This window comes from Elgaria multicarinata, chromosome 18, assembly GCF_023053635.1.
Source record: "Elgaria multicarinata webbii isolate HBS135686 ecotype San Diego chromosome 18, rElgMul1.1.pri, whole genome shotgun sequence".
NCBI classification, from domain to species: Eukaryota; Metazoa; Chordata; class Lepidosauria; order Squamata; family Anguidae; genus Elgaria; species Elgaria multicarinata.
In genome coordinates this window covers 6,702,610-6,723,314 of record NC_086188.1, presented here as the reverse complement: position 1 = coordinate 6,723,314, position 20,705 = coordinate 6,702,610, and the positions used below count along the sequence as shown (strand labels likewise).

At 44.6% G+C, this 20,705-nt stretch overlaps 1 protein-coding gene across 1 annotated transcript in view; it reads left to right on the top strand.

Annotated features, from left to right (window-relative positions):
- The first annotated feature begins 359 nt into the window (after positions 1-359).
- Positions 360-20,705, top strand: part of TMEM132D (transmembrane protein 132D) — a 95,882-nt gene continuing 75,536 nt past the window's right edge. Inside the window, exon 1 of the mRNA XM_063143692.1 lies at positions 360-518. Coding sequence (XP_062999762.1) covers positions 360-518 — 159 coding nt within the window. The remainder of the gene's footprint in view (positions 519-20,705) is intronic.

Below are 20,705 nucleotides of genomic sequence, written 5' to 3'. Positions count from 1 at the left end.
CCCATCTGGTTGTGAATCATTTCTGAGCTGTAAAGGATTCTGTAACATCACACCAGGGAATGAATGAATGAATATATATATATATATATATATATATATATATATATATATATATATGAATGAGAGAATAGTCCAGTGAAGATGGATTGGTAACTCTTGGCAAGAAAACTTTGCAATAAAGTTGGAACAAATTTGTTTTCTCAGGACAACAACCTGTCCCCTTGTACTTTGTAAAGAACCATGAATAATAATAATAATAATAATAATAATAATAATAATAATAATAATAATATTAGGCTTGTCCACCACATACACTTTTTCCTTCTCTTTCCAGTGCTGCTGCTCCTCCCTCTGAGATTATGCAGATCGATTTTGAAATCGAAGATCTTAGTGAATTGCCAGGGACCCAGCTTATTACCTGGCAAGTTGAATATCCGGGCGATCGGATGTCTGATCTTGGCATCTCCAAGATTTACGTAAGCCAGAAGGATCTGGTTGGCATTCTTCCATTGGCTATGGTAAGATGAATGTTTGCTATCTCAGTTTGGAGAATTGTTGATGGATAAACATGGTTATAATCTCTGTCAAGGCAGTGGTTTATGGACACCCATGAGCTAAATGTGCTTTCCCCCTGAATTTACCCAAATTCAATTAAAAATTATGTGCTACCCACATCAGCTATGATTGCCAAAGGCTCAAAATTGGCTATTATTATTATTATTATTATTATTATTATTATTATTATTATTATTATTATTGCCACCCGAGTGGTGTCCCCAAAATGGCACGCCGGACCGCCACAAAGTCATGCAGACCAGATGTTTATATATATATTATTTGGACACAGCAAATGAACCTTGCACTGCCCTTTTTAACACAACTCAGCCTCTAGATGTAGGCCTCCCTGTCTTTCTTTGGCCTCGGTGAAACCTCGCTGCAGGCCTGTAGAGAATACCGCCGGCCTTAATTTTCAAAACAGGGCAAATTGTGGTCCACATTTATAGAAGGCTCATTGGCAACTCCATCTTAATGCCAGTAATCAATGCAAGCTGCACCCCTTCCTAGAGTCGGAAGACCTAAAGATGGTAGTGCAAGTGCTGGTAACTTCAAGGCTCGACTTCTGCAATGCGCTCTACATAGGGCTACCTGTTTGCCTAGTCTGGAAACTTCAACTAGTTCAAAATATGGCAGCCAGGCTGGTCACCGGTACACCTAGGGGTGACCACATCACACCAGGTTCAAAATCTCTTCACTGGTGGCCAATTAGTTTCCATGAGAAGTATAAAGTGTTGGTAAATCTCTACATGGTTTGGGTCCAGGCTACCTGCGGGATCGCCTTCTTCCATACAATCTGCCCCACACACTTAGGTCCTCTGGGAAGAATTTCCTTCAGTCAGCCAAAACTAGGCTGACAGGTATTACCCAGAGGACCTTTTCTTCTGACGCTCCCAGTTTGTGGAATGGCTTGCCGGGAGAGATTTATCAACTTAACAGTCTTCCAGAATTTAAGAAAGCCATAAAGACTGATCTCTTCCGGCAGGCCTACCCAATTGAATTTTAAGATGCCTATTTAATAATGTGCTGCTTTTAATAATGTATTAGTTTTAAATGTTTTAATTAGTTATATGTATTTTACGGTGTTTGCATTTGTTGTACCCTGCCTTGATCCAGAGGGAGAGGAGAGTAACAACTTCTTCTTCTTCTTCTTCTTCTTCTTCTTCTTCTTCTTCTTCTTCTTCTTCTTCTTCTTATTATTATTATTATTATTATTATTATTACTATTAATCTCCCTCTTTTGTGTGTTAGGGGTTGCCAGCCAAATTTGGGGGAAGGCGAGGGATTTACCGGAACTCTTTGAAGTTCTGTCCTGCTTGTTGGCCAATACAATAGTTTCCCCAGGATGCCCAGGGACTGTTTCCAGTAAATAGGAAACATATGGAAAAACAGACAATATAAAACACATTGCTCTGAAAAGTAAGGTTCTGAAGCTGCCAATAGAAGGAAAAACGCACACACAGCCTCTGAAATCCGTCTTTTGCTTAATGCCATACACAAAAGCAACTCTATAATCATGGGGCACGCGGGGGAATTGAGTTATAAACTACCGAGTTCTTTGACCTTGGCTCATTGGAGAAGACAATTGGATGGTCTTTGTTCCCACTAGAAATGATTCCTCGTGTGTGTTCTCTGGCTCTAAATTAATGTCCTGGAAGGAACGAGGTATATAATTTTCCAAGGTTTCGGATGCCCGGAGCTTGCTCTGAGACCCATTTATTAGAAAATATTGACACATGTTATTATTTGGCCCTGAAAAGGGGTGGGGGAGGGAAGAGCATACATTTTTTTTTTTTAAAAAAATAATCAATCAGAGTATTTAGTGGGGGAGGGAGGTAATAATAGGGGATGGGTGGTTGCCTGGTGACAGGCAGTTAATTATTATGCCATTAGTCAAGGTTGGAGAATAGTTTACGCACTTGATGGAGCTGATAAGGGTCATTGTTATAATTTACTAAGTTTAGAACAACTGAGGCATCGCCGCGGTGCTTAAAATATTATTGTATTCCTCTGCTTTGCTGAAATTTTTATTTTTTAAAAACAACACTCTTGAGTGGTCTACTGGGTTATAAGCAGTGACTGAAAGAAAGCCACTCTATGGCCGATTTGCAAGCGCTGCCCAGACTAGAACCCGGAAATGGATTAATGCTCAGCTGTCCCTGCCTTGGCATGACCTATTCCAGGGAGCTGATTGAAAAGTCCTCTGTCCTGTAATGTTTTCTCGGGCTCTGGAGTGGCTCCACCCACCCAAGGCAGCCAGTATGTTTTCCTCTGAGCTAGTAGGGTCAGGCAAGCTTCTGGGTCTGACTTGGCCTCTGCCAAGGTTCACCACCTTGACTGCATCTGTGTCAGGAGCCTTTGGTTCTATGGGCCACTGCCCCATGTGGCAAGCTATCAGAACTGCAGCTTGAAACATCTTTGTGGCTCAAAGGCTGGACAGGATGGTTACAGCTTCTCTCAAGGCAGTGGTTTATGCACACCAGGGGTGGACAAAACATACAACCCTGGGCTACATGCACTCCTGCCCCTGAATCTACCCCATATTTGTTAAAAACCAATATGTTATCTATATCAGCTATGATTGCCAATAGGGTCCAAATTAGCTTGACTTTTTGGGGGGACTCCCCAGTGTTCTCAAACTTTGGACTAGCTCCACCCATTTAGGGTGGCCATTGGGACCTCCTGGACAGGAAGGACTATAGAAGCCTTCCTGTTTGAACTGGGATCTTGCCCAAGGAACAAGTCCTTCTGGGATGTGTGTGTCCCTCACCTCTGACTTGGAACCTGGTTAATCGCTGCCTCCTGGTTCCTGGCTCCCTTCTGGGTATGGGGTGTTGGCCAAATCTGTGCCAAATAGAGGGTAACCAGTCCCTCTCGCAATTTGGATGGATCATCATCAGTCAAAGAACCAAGAAGGACCGTAGTTCAGTAGTAGGGTCCATGCTTGCCATACTTTCTCATCCAACCTATAGGTTGGGTGAGAAAAGAATCCTGCCTGAAACTCCGGACAGCTGCTGCCAGTCCATGTCAACAATGCTAGATGGACCTAGGGACTGACTCCATTTAAGGCAGCTTCCTATTTTCCTAAACAAACCCCTCCCTATAGCAAACCTTGCTATAGGTGGCAAGCCTTCAGCCAGTGCTCTGTCCGAGGTCCTGAACACTTCTGCCCGGTTTTAGCCCGAGTCCACGCCTTGCTGATTTCGCTGTAGACTTCACTCTGTCCTGTCTTCCTTTTGCTTTACCTACTGATCAGCATTCCCCAACCCACTGCTTTCCAGATGTGTTGGAAAACAACTCCCCGTCATTCACAACTGGCAGGGCAATGTCCGTGCCAGCTGGGGATGTGGTGGGTGATACATAAGGATGTAGGAGGGATCTGATTTGGGGCTTGAGCAACTTTTCACCAGCTGCTCCCCTCGCCCCCAGACGCTTGCTCACGGATCCCAGAGTTTGGCCAATGCAGCTGACAGCAATTCCTAATCCCCACCATCCCAATATAAGACATGCCAGAACCCCTGAGAGGCGCTGGAAGCAATTGCTGTACTTCCCTGCCTTTGCTCTTATTCCTTGCATACCAGCTCCTGAACACAACCTGATCTTGGACCGGACTCTGACTACTCTTTGGCCCATTCCTGAACCCAGTATTGTTTGAGCCCAGACACTCTTGGCTTTCGACCTCGGACTGTTTATTGACATTTCCAGCCTGCTGATCTCGCTAACACTGGTGATTTATGACACTCTAGATAACAACCCACACTTTAACTAGGCTTACAAATGGACCCAAATCTTCCTTTCTTCCCATGTCGAAAGTCTCTTAAGGCTGTCCATCCTGCCTCCACTGCAAAACTGACTGAGCAGCCCTTGCTTGGCTGGCATTGACTGTGTGGTTCACATTTCAGACTCAATAAGTCAGCTTTGTTCCTTCCGGGATAATTAAGGTTGCTGGCAAACAAGGCCAAGTCGTCTGGTCATTCAGCCAAATTAAGATCTCTCTCTCTCTCTCTCTCTCTCTCTCTCTCTCTCTCTCTCTCTCTCCAGAGAAGCACAACTTTTGCCTTCCTGTCTTTATCAGTGCAAATTCCCAGCCGGGCTTAATTTTTTGCCTCCCCGCTCGCTATCCCACCCTGCCTTTTGTAGCAGAACATCGATTGATTAGGTACCCTTTCCCCCTCCTCTTTTCACCAAACGCACCGGGGAGATTTGCTTACATTGCAATCAACGGTGATCGGAAATTAACCTCATTACTAATTAATTAAAGCTGCGCTGGGGAGAGGAGTCGAACCTCAATTAGCGATGTGCAGAGTCAACCGACCCCCCCCCCCCTCTGGGCAAGTAGCAAAAGCTGCAATTTCAGACTATTTTTAGGGCTACAACCCACACACCCGTCCCCCCCTCCCTCTGCTTCTGCTGCCTCATTTGGGCAGCTATTATTTTCTAGGTCCAGCCGCAGAATGGTTTGCCGTTCCCACCCCCAAAGCTTTGTATTTAGGAAGCACTTTTCAGTACTCCGGGCGCTTTGCACATGCTCTCCTCGGCGGAAGTCATGCAACCCCCTTTGCAAAGTAGGGCTCTTCATCCTTGTATTGCAGAGAAGGACTGAAAGAACTCCAAAGGACCTTGGAGCAGGTTATGAGCGATCAATAACAAACACGTCACGCAGGCTTGTAAACTCTGCAGGCGTACAATCTGAAAAGACCTGACACCAAATTGGGGGGGGGGAGGTGTTAGGATAGAGTAGGAAGGGGGGTAGAAGAAGAAAATGGACTGGAACGTTCCTACAACTTCATACTCTCTACTCCCAGGTTTAGACGTTTAAAAGGAATGTTTGAAAGGCTGGGTTCATTTTCAGGGTGAGACATGGAGTGCTTGTACATGCATTTATATTTCATTTTATACTGTGTTTTTATACCGTTTGTTTTATATTTTGAATGGTTCTCATGGTTTTATTTTTTGTAAACCACCCAGAGAGCATTGGCTGTTGGGAAGTATAAAAATGCAATAAATAAATATCTGCTTTGAACTGTGAGTTTCCCTATAGCCATCAACAGTAACCAATGATAGACCAATCCACCATTGTCGTTGTCATCTATCTATCTATCTGTCTATCTATATCTATCTATCATCATCATCTTACAATATTTATATACTTCTCCCCATTCAGAATTTCGGAGCGGTGGGCAAATAAAATAAGAATAAAAACAGAATAAAAAGACCTTGAAAGTACATTTTAAAAGAAAAAAAAGTGCAAATTAAATCACACCTGGTCATTAAGGGAAGGCTTCCTGGCGTGACAATGTTTTCAGGAGGTGATGGAACAAATGCAAAGTTGGCACCTGCTTGACCTCTAGTGGCAGAAATTCCATAGGATGGGGGCCACCACACTGAAGGCTCTTCCCCTGGTGGACTCCGATCAGACAATAAGTCTGTGTGGAACATGCCCTTGGAGGACCTCAGTGGCTGGGCAGGTTGATAGGGGAGAAGGTGATGATGTTGATGATTATGATGATGTTCTAATACCCCTTTAAAGCCCTCTGAGCCAGCCACCAGCACCGTATCCTGTGACATGGAGTTCCATAAGTTAATTATCTTTTGGGAGTAGAAGTACTTCCTTTCTTCTCCTCTAAAGGGCTTTAAAGGGGGTATTAGAAAATAATAATGATAATGATGATGATGATGATGATGATGATGTTTTTAAAAAGTATACAGCAATGTTCATTTTTAGAAATACAGGGGACCGGCCCTACCATTAGAATTTTAGGTCCACTGCGACCACCTCTGAAAGGGCATCAATTAAGTACGGGTCTCATCATGTGTGATAAAATGTCTCCCTTCCATTTCCATAGAGGCAGAAAGGAACATCTATCTGCCGTCTCCTCGTCTTCATGTCATACATTTTAGCTTGTGTTTTGTCTTGGGGTGGTACAACTTGGTTTTTTGTTTTGTTTTTTTCCTGGAAGATTAAAACCTTTTTGAGATTATTTATTTAAAAGACCTGACAATCTTCCCCAAATGGATTTGAACAAGTGCATAATTGGATAATTTGGCAATGAGTAAACTGGACCCCCCCCCCCCCCCCCGGAGATCTGGAATTACACTCTGTGTAAGAAAAGTTCATTCTTCATGTGGAATTAATTTGATTTCCTCTAGATTACAAGCAGTAACCAGAGCCATCAGCTGAGAGAATTAGCGTGCTGATTTTTTAGCATGCTTCTTGAAATTGTGATGAATGGGGGGGGGGGGGTACAGCAGTAGTATTTATGCATTTTATTGGTTGCTTTTGTTTTTGCAGTTTCTAGACTGCCTTGCAAATCAGATTAGGCCCAGATGAGTAAATGCAATAAGAAAACAGTAGAACTATAGAAAAGCAAATGATATAAACATCAAGCATAATGCTAATAAAAAAACCAATCTTAAATTGCCATGCAGAAATTAAGCAATAAAAGACCCCTCCCCTTTTTAACTCTATCCAACCTAAATACCATGTGAAATAAAATAAAGCTGACTTGATCTGGTGACTATCCCTAAGGAGAGAGATCCATAAAGGCAGGTTTGCCCAACATGGAACTTTATCAGGGTAAGAGCCAGAGACCCAGGAGCCAAAAACCAGGACTGGTGCCAGAAGGCATGGGAAAAAAGACCCAAGAGACCATGAAGACCACTGACCAAGAGGGCATCTTTAACTGTTGTGATGAAGAGGGAATTTCACCAGGTGCTGCATGCATGCAAAGGACACTTGCTGAAATCCCCCTTTCTATGCAGCTGTTAGATACAGAAGCCCAGTCCTCCTTTCCACATGGTGACCCTATTTGGATGTACCCACCCAACTCCTCCTCCTCTGACTCCCATGCACAATCCTAGAGTGACCCTATGAAAAGGAGGACAGGGCTCTTGTATCCCTCTTCACCACAACAGTTAAAGCAGGAGGAGCTATACTGCAGCTATACTGTGATAGTGTATCTACCTATTATCCTACAATCCTGCATCTTCAGCTTGTCCTTCAAATTCCTGTTGATTATTCACCAACGGCATCTGGGGTACATAGAGGGACCCCAACTTCAAGATAAAGCAAGTGCTGCATTTAAAGTGTTGACATTTAATGAGACAAAGTGGTCGGCATAGATAAAAATGTAAATGTGAGACGAAGAAGAAGAAGAAAGGCATTTATTTTTCCTCCTAGCTCTTTCCCCAGTAGGTCTATCATAACATTACAGAATCCACACCCTGGAGTTGAATTCTACACAAATTACTACCCTGAAGATACAGTAGTTACAGTTCAAAGTTACTTTTCTTCCCTCCCCCTGCTAGGCTGAACTTATTTCCCCCAATTCCGTCAGCCCCCAAACAGTATAAAGACATAGTTAAATGCTTTGCAGTTTGCATGCAAATGGATCCTCTCTCTCTCTCTCTCTCTCTCTCTCTCTCTAAGAAAAGACATGGCAGCGTTGAACGATATTTGAATTATGCAGGAAGAAGCTTTACTAAGAAAAGAAAAGGGGGTACACACCATGATGACTTATTTATTATTTATTTAGTTACAATATTTATATACTGCTCCCCATTGAAAATTTCGGAGCGGTGTACAAGATAAAATGAAAATAAAAACAGAATAAAACACTTAAAACAGATCTTAAAAGAAGGCTTGTTGTTCGGGTCATCTGATTTCCATTCTCGTCCTAATCCATCCTATATACAGATGATGGCACTACATTAAAGACGAGCCCAGTCTCCCTCCCCACTTGACTCATTTTCATTTAATAATTTTAAAAGATTCCCTTTTTCGCGTGTCAGGTGGGGTTGTTTTTCTTTAAACATTTCAAGCTTGTTTCAAATGGTGCTGGAGCATCCAAGGTGCTCCCGAGAGTGTCCACACTGCCTTGGATCACAACGGTCTAAACAAATGTTGTGCTGAAAATTTCAACCATTCCATTTTCAGCATTTTGTGGAGGTGGTGGATGAAAACTCTGGCAAAAGAGGTTGGGAGAGGCGAGAATTCTGGAGAATTTTCTGCTTGGGGAGGTGGACAAGGTTTCCACATACCTGTTTAGGTGTAGGCAGTTGTTGAAGGGTCTTCCTCCTCCTCCTCTTCCTCCTCCTCCTCCTCCTTCTTCTTCTTCTATTACCCAGAGGACCTTTTCTTCTGCCATTCCCAGTTTATGGAATGGCTTGCCGGGAGAGATTTGTCAACTTAACGGTCTTCCAGAATTTAAGAAAGCCATAAAGACTGATCTCTTCCGGAAGGCCTACCCAGTTGAATTTTAAGATGCCTTTTTTAAAAAAATAATGTGCTGCTTTTAATAATGTATTAGTTTTAAACGTTTTAATTAGTTATATGTATTTTATGGTGTTTCCGTGTTGTACCCCGCCTCGATCCAGAGGGAGAGGCGAGTAATTTATTATTATTATTATTATTATTATTATTATTATTATTATTATTCTATTTCTTCGATTCTAAGACACATTTTTTTCCCCATATAAACATTTCTAAAAATGGGGTGTGTCTTAGAATCGCATGTGCGTCTTAGGGGTTTTTTTTCTGTTGGTGGTACTGAAACTAATGTGCGTCTTACAATCGATGGCGTCTTACAATTGAAGAAATACGGTACTACTACACCCAGCCCTTGGAGGAGACAGGCAGTTCTTTCTGAATGCCTATTAGGGACCACGTGACCTTGCCAGAAACACCCCCCCCCCAGAAAGAACGACTGGCTACATTTTTAAAAGCTATGTAGAAATGCTGTCCCCCCCCCCCTCAAGTAGAAAATTCTCCGAAATTCTACCCCTCCCAGCGAAAGAGGCAAAAAAAAACCCCAATGCCTCTTTTTCAGGGAGAGAAAAAATTCCTGAAAATAAGGGGCAGGATTCTGCACACCACTATTCTACACAGCCATTTGGATACACAGTCATCCAAGCCGGCAGCATCCTTAATATAGGTACTCTAGTAGAGATGTCAGAGAAATCCTTAAAGGATTCAATGTGTTCAGATTTTTATGAATCCAACATGCAGATTCTGCCACAGGCTGGCTTTTTCTGAGTTTCCTGGATTATGCAGGTTTCTGAACCAGCTTTTTTTCTCTTAATATGGAGGTGGGATTTGCATTTGCACAACCTATTTTACTCACAGGCCTGTATTGCCACAAATGGCTGAGGAATTTGTTCTTTATGAAATGTGGTACAAGCTGGCCTGATCCTCACCTCAGACCACTTGTCCTTCCGGTTTCTCTGAATTTTGTGGTACAGCTCTGGGCTCACAAGACAGACAGAAATACATCCAACTGTGTGCATTTTAGGATACACTGCCTTGTGTCCCAGTACTGGGAAAAAGGCATCATCATCATCATAATACACAGCATGTTGAAGTGTGAACTCAGAAATAAAATACATTTCAGAAGACATGTTTTGTGAGAAAATCCATTCCAAATATCTAAAATACACATTGAAGTAGGGTGACCCTATGAAAAGGAGGACCGGGCTCCTGTATCTTTAACAGTTGTATTGAAAAGGGAATTTCAGCAGGTGTCATTTGTATATATGGAGAACCTGGCGAAATTTCCTCTTCATCACAACAGTTAAAGCTGCAGGTGCCCTTCCCTCTTTTAAATCTGATCACAATATAGCTGCAGTATAGCTCCTGCAGCTTTAACTGTTGTGATGAAGAGGAAATTTCACCAGGGGGTGCATGCATACAAATGACACCTGCTGAAATTCCCTCTTCTATGCAACTGTTAAAGCTACAGGAGCCCGGTCCTCCTTTCCATAGGGTCACCCTAATTGAAGGGCATAATCCTATTGGAATGCCCATCACCCTCCAAACTTGGAGATGATGGGCATCCCACACAGTGTGGGAGACAGTTGGGAACAATATCTGACTCTGCACTCTCCCCTCTGCGTTCAGCTAAATGGGCTTTTTGCCCATCTAGCTGAGATGTTGGGGAGGGATGGAGACCAGAAGATTCCTCAAAAGCTGGCCTCCCCGGTCCCCTCCCCTGTCCACCCACAGGAACACCCCTATTACCTTCCCTCTGAAGCCACTGCTGTGACCTTGGAGAAGCAGCCTGCATGGCTCTCCCCATGTTGGCTGTGAGTGGGACAGAAGCTCTGACTCCTAGATCTGAGGTCAGAATGCTAAATCCGACCTCTGATCTGGGAATCTGAACTATCCTATGTCCACCACCACCCAGACACTGTCTAGGGGGGCATAGGATTGCTCTCTAAATTAGAATTTCCATGCATGTATTTTTTTTTTTTTTAAGGAATGCAAAATGATGCAGAAATTGGTCCAAATGCATTTAGGAATGAAGCTTGGTGAAACTGACATGGACCAGAAATCCCAGATGCCTATATGGAGTATATGGTTTGCATACAGAAGATCCAGGTTCAGCATCTCAGATTAAACAGATGAGTTAGCAGGTAATAGGGAAACTCTCTGTGTCTGTGACCTTAGAGAGTAACTTGCCAATTCAGGTAGGAAATACTGCCTGTGTATCCTCTTATTTGGTAAGAGCTGTTGGGTTCCTTTCTCTGTCTCTTCTTTTTCCTCCTGGATTTTGCCGAGACACTCAAGAGAAAGGGCGGGGGACATCACAACCCACTTCATATTATTATTATGTTGTGTCAGAGAAATAATTAAAACTCGAGGATACAGGCATTTGGGGAGGTAAATTAATGTTCTCTTCCCGTACGCCAGCAGCAAGGAAGAGAATCAACAAGCGATATTTCCAAGAGGAAAATAGGTAACTCACAGCAATCTTGATAAATCAACATTACTACTTCCAACACATCTGGGATGTGATAATTATACAGCTGTAATGACTTTTTCGAAACAGAAAGCCCGGGGTCGGCTGTTTGTGGAGCCGGACCGATAAGACGCTGGCAACGTTTTCAATCTCAACCAGACACTGCGGGTTGTAGAATGTTAAGCACAAATCTGGGAGTGTTTCTAGAATTTTGAGTTCTGAATTGTGTGTGTGTGTGTGGTTTATTTATTTATTTGTGCATTGCATTTCTATATTTCCCAACAGCCAATAGCTCTCTGAGCAGTTTAGGAAAGGTTTCAACCCATAAAATACAACAACACAGTAAAGCATAATATGAAAACCTTTAAAAGTTTAATGCAACAGAAAAGCAAAGTAAAAGCCACCAATAGTACTAAGATCTTAAAATGCACTGACACATGTAAAACAACAACGACAACAATTGAAGCACTCAAAACATGGGGGAATATAAAAGTCTTCACCTAGTGCTGTGAAAAGAGCACAGGGTAGGCATTAGATACTCTTCTCTGGGGATTGCTTTCTGCTGCTAGGGTGCTACTACACACACCCTCTTTAGTAGTCATCTAGCTCAACTCATTTGGCAGGAATAGCCAGAGAAGGTACTCTGGAGTAGGGGTGTGCACGGACCCCCCGCTCTGCCCCATGGGCCGATCCGAAAATTTTGGATCGGCCCGCGCCGCGCCGCTCCGCCCATACTCTGCTCCTCTTTGCTGCGGAGCTCCGGCTCTGAATTGGAGCTCCGCAGTGGAGGGGAGTGGCGCCAGGTAAGGCTGGGAGAGGAGGGTGGGGGGGGGTTACCGGGCCCTGCCGCCCTCGCCGCCCGTGCGGCGATGGGGCAGAGCCCGGTAAGGGACCAAGGGGGAGGGGGGCCTTACCTGCGTCCGTCCGCGGTCCCTCGACTTCTTCAATTGAGCCCGCGGTTCAACCAGGAAGTCTGGGCCGCAAGTGCGGCCTAGACTTCCTGGTTGAACTGTGGGCTCAATTGAAGAAGCCGAGGGACCACGGACGGACGCAGGTAAGGGAGAGGAGGGGGGGTTTACCGGGCCCTGCCGCTGTCGCCGCATGGGCGACAGCGACAGTGGCAGGGCCTAGTAAACCCCACTTACTTTTCCGGCGGAGCTCCGGATCGAGGCGAAGGATCCGCCTTCACCTCGATCCTCTTCGCCACGCTCCGCCGGCCCCCCAATCCTCTTCGCCTCCACCGTAAGGGCTGGCGAAGCCCCCCGCTCCGCTCCTGCTTCTCCGGTTCGAGGAGAAGCGGAGCACATCCCTACTCTGGAGATTATCTTAAGGGCTGGGAAGGTATATATGGTAAAAGACAATGCTTCAGGTAATCTGCCCCCAAGCAATGTATGCATTAGGGCTGCGCAAACTAGGGCTGTGCACAGACCCCCTGAACCGCTTCGTGGACCGATGTGAAACTTCTGGATCAGGCCCAAACCGCTTTGGGTCAATCCGGCCCTCCCCTGCTCCGCTCCGCGGAGTGAAATCCAGAGGGGCGGATTGAGATTTTGCCCCCCCCTTCCCAATTTACTTGCTTCCACAGCGGATGGCAGAGGCAGGTAAGTGGGGAAGGGGGGACAAAATGGGGGCCGAAGAAGCCCCCCTCCCCCTTACCTGGCTCTGCTGCCGTCGCCTCATGGACTGCGGTGGTTGTGGTGGAGCCAGGTAAGCCGCCTTCCCCCCACTTATCTGCCTCCGTCGTGATCTAGCACAGGCTGTACCAGACTGCGATGGACACAGGTAAGCCCCCCTCCCCCCTCCCCCTTACCTGGCTTCATCACCATCGCCATACGGACTGCGGCGGCAGTGCCAAGTGAGTCCCCCTCCCCCTCACTTACCTGCATCTGGTGGTCTGGATCAAGGCAAACCGCTTTGCCTCGATCCGCAGCTCCCCTGACCCAATTCGGATCCGCCTTTGGCGGAGGCGAATCGGGCTGCTCCCCTCCCGCTTCTACGACCCGAAATGGAACGGAGCACAGCCCTAGCGCAAACCACAGGCTTTGGATTCGAAAGCAAGCATCTGCAGAACACCTGAGCACCCCTCCAAGGACTGGAATTTCCTGGATCATGTCTGGGAGTGCACGATCATGACGTGCAGCAAGCGATCGCGTTTATGAATGGGTGATCGCGGTGGCAGCAGCGGGGGTCGCCACGAGTGCCCGCTGTCCCTGGGCTCTGGTAGGTTCAGCCCTCCCAGACAGGGCATGCTGGGAATTGTAGGCTGTGGCTTCTTTATGGAGGCCTAGGGCTGTGCATTAAAATGGCGGTTTCATCATGAAATGGCTGTCATGATTTGGATTTTCGGATCCAAAGCCTGCGGTTTGCACTGCCTTAGTATGGATGTCTTTATTACATTTATAAGCCCCATTTTTTTTCTTCCATGGAATCCAAGGCAGCTTGCATGAACCGTCTCATCTGCATTTTATACTCACAACAACCCTGTGAGGTAGGTTAGGCTGAGAGTCAGTGACTGGCCCAAAGTCACCTAGAGAGCTTCATGGCTGAGTGGGGACCATTGGTCATTGGCTGTGACAGGTGGGGGTTGAACTCCAAAACCTTTGGAGGACATCATGATGGAGAAGTTTGCCAGAGTTGGTACAGCTTTCCCTGGACTGTACCACTTCAGACTTCTAGGGAGGGAGGCACTTTTGAGAGCACTAAATAGAAGGAGGAGGAGGAGGAGGAAGTTGGTGGGTGGTGGAGGAGGAGTTGCTGGAGGAGGAGGAGGAGGAGGAGGAGGAGAAGGAAGAGGAGGAGAAGGAAGAGGAGGAGTTGGAGGTGGTGGAGGAGGAGGAGGAGGAGGAGGAGGAGGAGGAGGAGGAGGAGAAGAAGAAGAAGAAGAAGAAGAAGAAGAAGAAGAAGAAGAAGAAGAAGAAGAAGAAGAAGAAGAAGAAGAAGGTGTTGTTAGGAGGGGAAAATATTAAGTAATATCTCTTAGTGGCAAATAAACAAAAATGCAAAGTGGTGTGTGTGTGTGTGTGTGTGTGTGTGTGTGTGTGTGTGTGTGTGTGTGTGTTGTTCGGCTTTTGCCTTGATTTATTTATGTTTGGCTTTTTGAAAATAGTGCTTAAACCATGTCTGTAGGAATTTTAAGGGAAAAAACAGTTATTATTTTTTTCAGATTAGAAAAAGCTCTCAGACTTTTTTCTTTCTATCTATCTACCTTTTTTTCTTTTTCTTTTTTTTTGGGGGGGGGGTGTCCATCTCTAATGTAGAGCGCCATCTACTGGCACAATTCTTTAATCAATCTCTGTATAGTTTTTTTAAAACCCTCTGGATATATACAGGCAAGGAACGCCGACTGAATCTTCTTAACAGCTTGGGCCATGATCTATCATGATATCACCTTCCGTTAGCAAAACATACCTAGGAGTGAAAAAATTATGTCTTTTCTTAAACCCTCAGGGATTTCTGTGCTGGCATATCTTGTAAACTGTTTTCTGGTTTTTAAATAAGCATTACTCTTAACAGGAGAAAAGATAACTCTGGATTGTTCTATTTTGAGTGTGGAGATGAGTGGAAGGCAGCCAGGGGAATAAGAAGGATGTAAATTGTTCTACCTTAGGCACCAAAACACACAGGTTTGGAATACATCCCCCGCCCCCCAAAGAGCTAGGGGTGTGTAGTGGAAAAAAGACTGGGCTGTGAACAAGGTATCATCTCCCATAAATGCCTTAGGAGCTAAGACGGAAGTTAAGCTAAATGCATCGCTGCACCGTCAAACCATTGCTTACAATGTTTATAGCGTTCACTTTGTAATATTCAACATGGCACCCATGGGCACTGATGCATCCCCAGACACCTCTCATGGTTTCCATCCAGGTGTTCTTCCCCTACCGTTTTTTTTTTTAATTTATTTTTTTAGAACAACCCATTTTTCTTACTGGAAGCAGAACCACTGCGAAATAGGTTTCCGTTGGTGCTGAAAGGTTCAATGGAAGTTTTTCAGTGGGTGGGGGGCTTAGTCCCTACCTTTTCCTTGCACTCTGTCTTTGGGGCAGGGGACTTGTCTTTTGCCACAACAACCATGGCAGCCATTTTGTGGTGACGCCCAGGATGGTTTCGCAACTTGTCCAACGTGCCCATGGCACAAAATGGTCGCTTGCCCTTCATTAGAACATTCCACATGTTCTGCCAATGTGTGCGTTCTCTTCTCTTTCCCTATCCTCGATCTGATCCAGCATGGCACTTTCTATGTTCTTATGAAATAATTGGCCATTTGTTGTCCTTTAATGCCACTCCAAGATCTGCAATATGAGGAGGGCCATTTCACACTGCAAAATGGTTGGGCAGAAGTCAAAGTGAAACCGGGGTGTCTCCTTGTTCAACAGCTGACACGGATGGGCTGTGATTTTCTTAAGGACTATCGGGGTGTGTTTTTTGTCCTTTGAAACTCTATTCAGGTTTAATCCATGGACTAACGCTCATATGATTAATTGGCGAAGATTTCTTTATTCCGGTGAGAGGCATACTAACAGTTTTGAAGAGACAAAAGTGGCAGTTTCAGAGACTTCGAAGTGTTCTAAATCTCTGAGTAGGAATAATCAAGGACCCCAGTTCTAGCTGAGTATTTTTGGCAAGCGGCTGATGATTGACAGCTAAATGAAGCCAAAATGGGAACCAAGTTTGTATCAAAGAAGAAAAGCAACAAAAAATAGAATTTTGTTCATGAGACTGTGGATTTTGTTTTTTTTTAATTTTGGAATTCTTGTTCACCTTTTGATGTCTTAATTTAAATGCAAATAGCAACTTTGGCCACAAAGGTGATTTTTTTTTCTCCCTAAGTAACCAGCAGTGTGAATCTATTTAACTCATTTACTTTTTCATAAGCAGAGAAACTATTCAGAACTCCAATTGAAGGAACTGATTTCATTTCATATATATCTAGATAGATAGATAGATAGATATCAAATTTGGAATGGGGAAAAAAGGTAATAGATGTCCATGTTTACACTTTAGATTCAAGGTCACTGATTGTTCGATCAATTGATTGATTGATTGATTGATTGATTGACTTACAATATTTTTATCCCATTCCTCAGCCAAAAGGGCTTACATAGAGTGATCATATGAAAAGGAGGATAGGGCTCCTGTATCTTTAACAGTTGTATTGAAAAGGGAATTTCAGCAGGTGTCATTTGTACATATGGAGAACCTGGTGAAATTCCCTCTGCATCACAACAGTTAAAGCTGCAAGGTGCCATGCCCTCTTTTAAATCTGGTCACAGTATAGCTGCAGTATAGCTCCTGCAGCTTTAACTGTTGTGATGAAGAGGAAATTTCACCAGGTGCAACATGCATACAAATGACTCCTGCTGAAATTCCCTTTTCTATGCAACTGTTAAAGATACAGGAGCCCTGTCCTCCTTTTCATATGGTCACCCTAGGCAGCCTTACAAATAATAAAGGAAGACACGGTCCCTGCTTACTGGCTTACAATTGATGAAGACACAACATAAAAAGAAAAAAGGAATGAGGAGGGAAGAGGAAAAAGTATTTCAGCAAGGCTGGTGAAATGGCCCCATTTCCCACTTTCATCTCCTACAGCACAATTTACTGGGATGGCTGGTGGTGGTGACGTTCAATGCATCCTTACATTAAATCTCCATGCAAAACAAATACACAAAGAGCACACAATCGAGAAAGGTCCTAACTGAGCCATTTGCCTGCTGTTGGTCGGTGGAAGGAGGGTGGAATCAGAGGAAAAGCAACTAAAATGATCACAGGGCTAGTGCAACTCCCCATGAGGAAAGGTTGCCGCAGCTGAGAGTGTTTAACTTGGGGAAAGGTGAGTAAGGGTAGCCAGGATGGAGCTGTACAAAAATTGTGCATGGGGTGGACAATGTGGATCTGGAGACATTTTTCTTCCTCTCTCATAATACTGGAACCCGATGGGGTCCTCCCATGAAGATGAGTGGCGGGAGATCCAGGACAGTTCAAAGGAAGGGCCTCTTCACACAGCGCATAGTTAAACTATGGAATTCGCTACCACGAGTTGTAGTGATGGCCGCCCATTTGGATGGCTTTAAAAGGGACTGGATACATCCGTGGAGGTTAAAGCTATCAATGGCTACTAATCCTGAGAGCTTGCTACAGCAAGTATCAGATGCAGTCTGCCTATGTACACCAGTTGCTGGGGAACATGGGTGGGAGGGTGTTGTTGCACCCATGTCCTGCTTGTAGGTTTCTGGTCAACAGCTGGTTGGCACCTGTGTGAACAGAACACTGAGCTAGAAGGACTTGGATGGGGCATGTCTACACCAGCCCTGGTGTAGAAGATCCCGGGACCTGTGCATCCAAATGCCACACAGGGGATCCCGGGAGCAGGAAGGGACAATCCCTCCATTTTCCTGGGATAACCCTTAGGTATAGAAAGGACCTTGGTCTAATCCTGGAGGGCTCTTCTGATGTTCTTATTTCCTGACTGTTGTGTGGCCATTTGGGGAACCATGGAAGCCTGGACTGGGATGCCAGGCATGACGGAATTAAGGTGTTCTACACCTTCACTATAAGGAATAAGAAAGATGTTTAAACATGTGGTATCAGTCTCAATTTGGGGAGGGGATGTAAAAGTGACATGGAATCTGAGCAGCCTGAATGAAACTTCCAGTCCTTCCAGGAGGAAGGACTGACTGCAATTAGCTTTGACAGCTAAATGGAACATCCATGGTCAGTAGAAGTCTACCTCTGGATGCTGGATGCTGAGGACAAAGAAGAGAAGAGTCCTGGTGCTTGTGAACTTGCTAGAAGCAGCCCTTGACTGTCTAACCACATGTGATTGAGGGCTATAGGAAGATCATAGAATCATAGAATAGTAGAGTTGGAAGGGACTTATAAGGCCATCGAGTCCGACCCCCTGCTCAATGCAGGAATCCATTGGTATATACTTTATACCAAGTATATACTTGGTATATATTTTATACCAAGACAGATCATTGAGCTCAATATGTCCAGTCTCAGGTCAGGATACCCGGCACCCTCCAGATGCTTTGGACTACAACATCCATAATCCCTGAATATGGGCCATGCTGGCCAGGCCTGGTGACATTCTAATTAGGTGACAAATCTCTCGTTTTCGCTTTGGTCCATATTTGATTAAACATAAAACTCAAGTCCTCTCCATCTCAAGTATGAAGAAATTTGGAAACGTTACTACGTTCTCATAAAAAATGAACTGAAATAACATTTGCACCCATCCCTAGCTGGAGCCATTTAGCTGACCTCTCTTGGAAACAGTATGATGGGCTAAATGAGCATTCTGTCTTATCTATCAGGGCTTCTTCTTTTTTTACACAAGCCCTATGCACAGTATTGGTTTGCTGTGTCTCTGCCTCCTTTGAAATCCAGCCTAACACCATCACACACTATCTATCCATCTATCTATCTATCTATCCAGGCAATAACTCTTAACAATGAGCAATTGGCAGTTGTTCTGCAGCGAAGGTACATAATGTATCACCTGTGCACTTTTTCCTTTCTCGCACATATTGTTGCAACGTTAGGCTTTAATTAGTGCATTAAATGCTGCTGCTCCCCTTTATGGGATCCAGGCGGGGTTTTCTTTGCTGCGAAAACAGAGTGGTTCAATTACCCTCCCGCTAATGGATAAAGCATAATTAACATTGTCTTGAGGCTAATTTTCATTTATGCTGCCATTGCTCATAAGCCAGACATCATTCTCCGGGAAAAAGTCAACTTGTCACTTTTATGAGTCCAGTTTGCACTTTAACAGCACGGAAATTAATTCAAGATACATTAACATACTTAAACTTCAAATACAGGGGAATTAGCTGAGGACAGGAAATCTATCTTCATGTGTCCTTTACTGAAGTCATTCAGGTTGGAGATGGGTATGCAGGTTAATGTGGGTTGTGGTGCCACAGGTGCAGTTAATCCTGTGTGTGTGTGTGTGTGTGTGTGTGTGTGTGTGTGTGTGTGTGAGAGAGAGAGAGAGAGAGAGAGAGAGAGAGAGAGAGAGAGAGAAAGAGAGAGAGATGTGGATTCCCAGTTGCAGAATTTTACTGAGTGTATACTCAGTGGAGCTGTACATTCAGAGACACAAACCTTTAGCTTGACATTAGGTGAACACATTTTCCCTCTCATGTACTTTGCATGACTGAACTGCTGCTTTCTGCACACATTTTCCCCAAAATATACAGCTTTTGTGCACACTTTCCTTAATAGGCACATCTCTGGCCATAGCTAGGCAGGGCAATATCCCAGGGTTTGCCCCGGGATCGTCCCTGATCATCCACATGATGCACAGGGGATCCCGGAAGCAAGGAAAGATGATCCCTCCCTTTCCCTAGGATCTCACACTATACTTTTAGACCACTTTTTCCATGGTCTCAAGCTGATCCCGAGACCGTGGAACATCTGGGCAGGTGTCATGGTTTGTCCTGGCTCCTTATGAGTAACCACGAGGAGCTGGGACTCAGAAGCTCTGTGCCCATTGGGGTTGAGGCGTGGGGATCGGGGAAACAAAAATAATAATAATAATAAAAAGTCACTGTTTTGCGCACGAGCACTCATGCTCTCTGTTCCCTTTAAAAAACAAAAAATGGCGGCCCCAAGGTCGCGCACCGTGTGTAAATCATAAAATCGCAAGATCATCACCCTGCTACCTCCCTCCTCTAGCTGAGGCCTCGGTGTGCATTTTTCCTGACACACGCGGCATCGGAAAGCTCACAAAAGTGCAGACCTCGAGTTGCTGGCATGTCTCACTTTGCTGAAGGGCTTGAAAGGTGTGAATTGGGCGCATCCGTAATTTTAAACACAAACAGCTAAACAAACCAAAACTCCTTGGGGCGTGAGTTTCTCACCCTAGGGTGGAATGGGAGAGGGTGATATTTGAGCTCAGCATGAGTAAGTATGCCCGGCCCTGATTGTACTTAATGTTTATTTGGGTCAGTATAGAGAACAGAAGAAGTTACGATCCAACTAGAAATTCGTCTTTATTGACTTCTAAAACTGGGGAGAGGAAGGAAAATAAAAGATTTTTTTTTGCCCTGGGGTTTTATGATGGTAACATGAAAAGGGCATTCTTGTTCAGTATCTTTTGATTGGTCTACCTTTGGTTAATTTTTTTTAAAAAAAAATTGTCAGAAAAGGCATTTGTTGCTCAGACCCTGATCTCAGCAGGTATCTTCATCCCACCTAATCATTATTTCTGTCATTATATCAGCCTATTTCTGGGTACATCATCACTTCCAGCTAATAAGCTCCTGGATCTTTGGTGCACCAGCAGGAATCGCATCCTGTAGAAGTCAGCGGCTTTGCGTGGCAAAAGGTCTTCTGTTCTTTCTGCCAGATATTTAGAGATGTCCAGGGAGCATTCTGAACAATTCACAAGCATCTGGCTTTGTTTTGCTT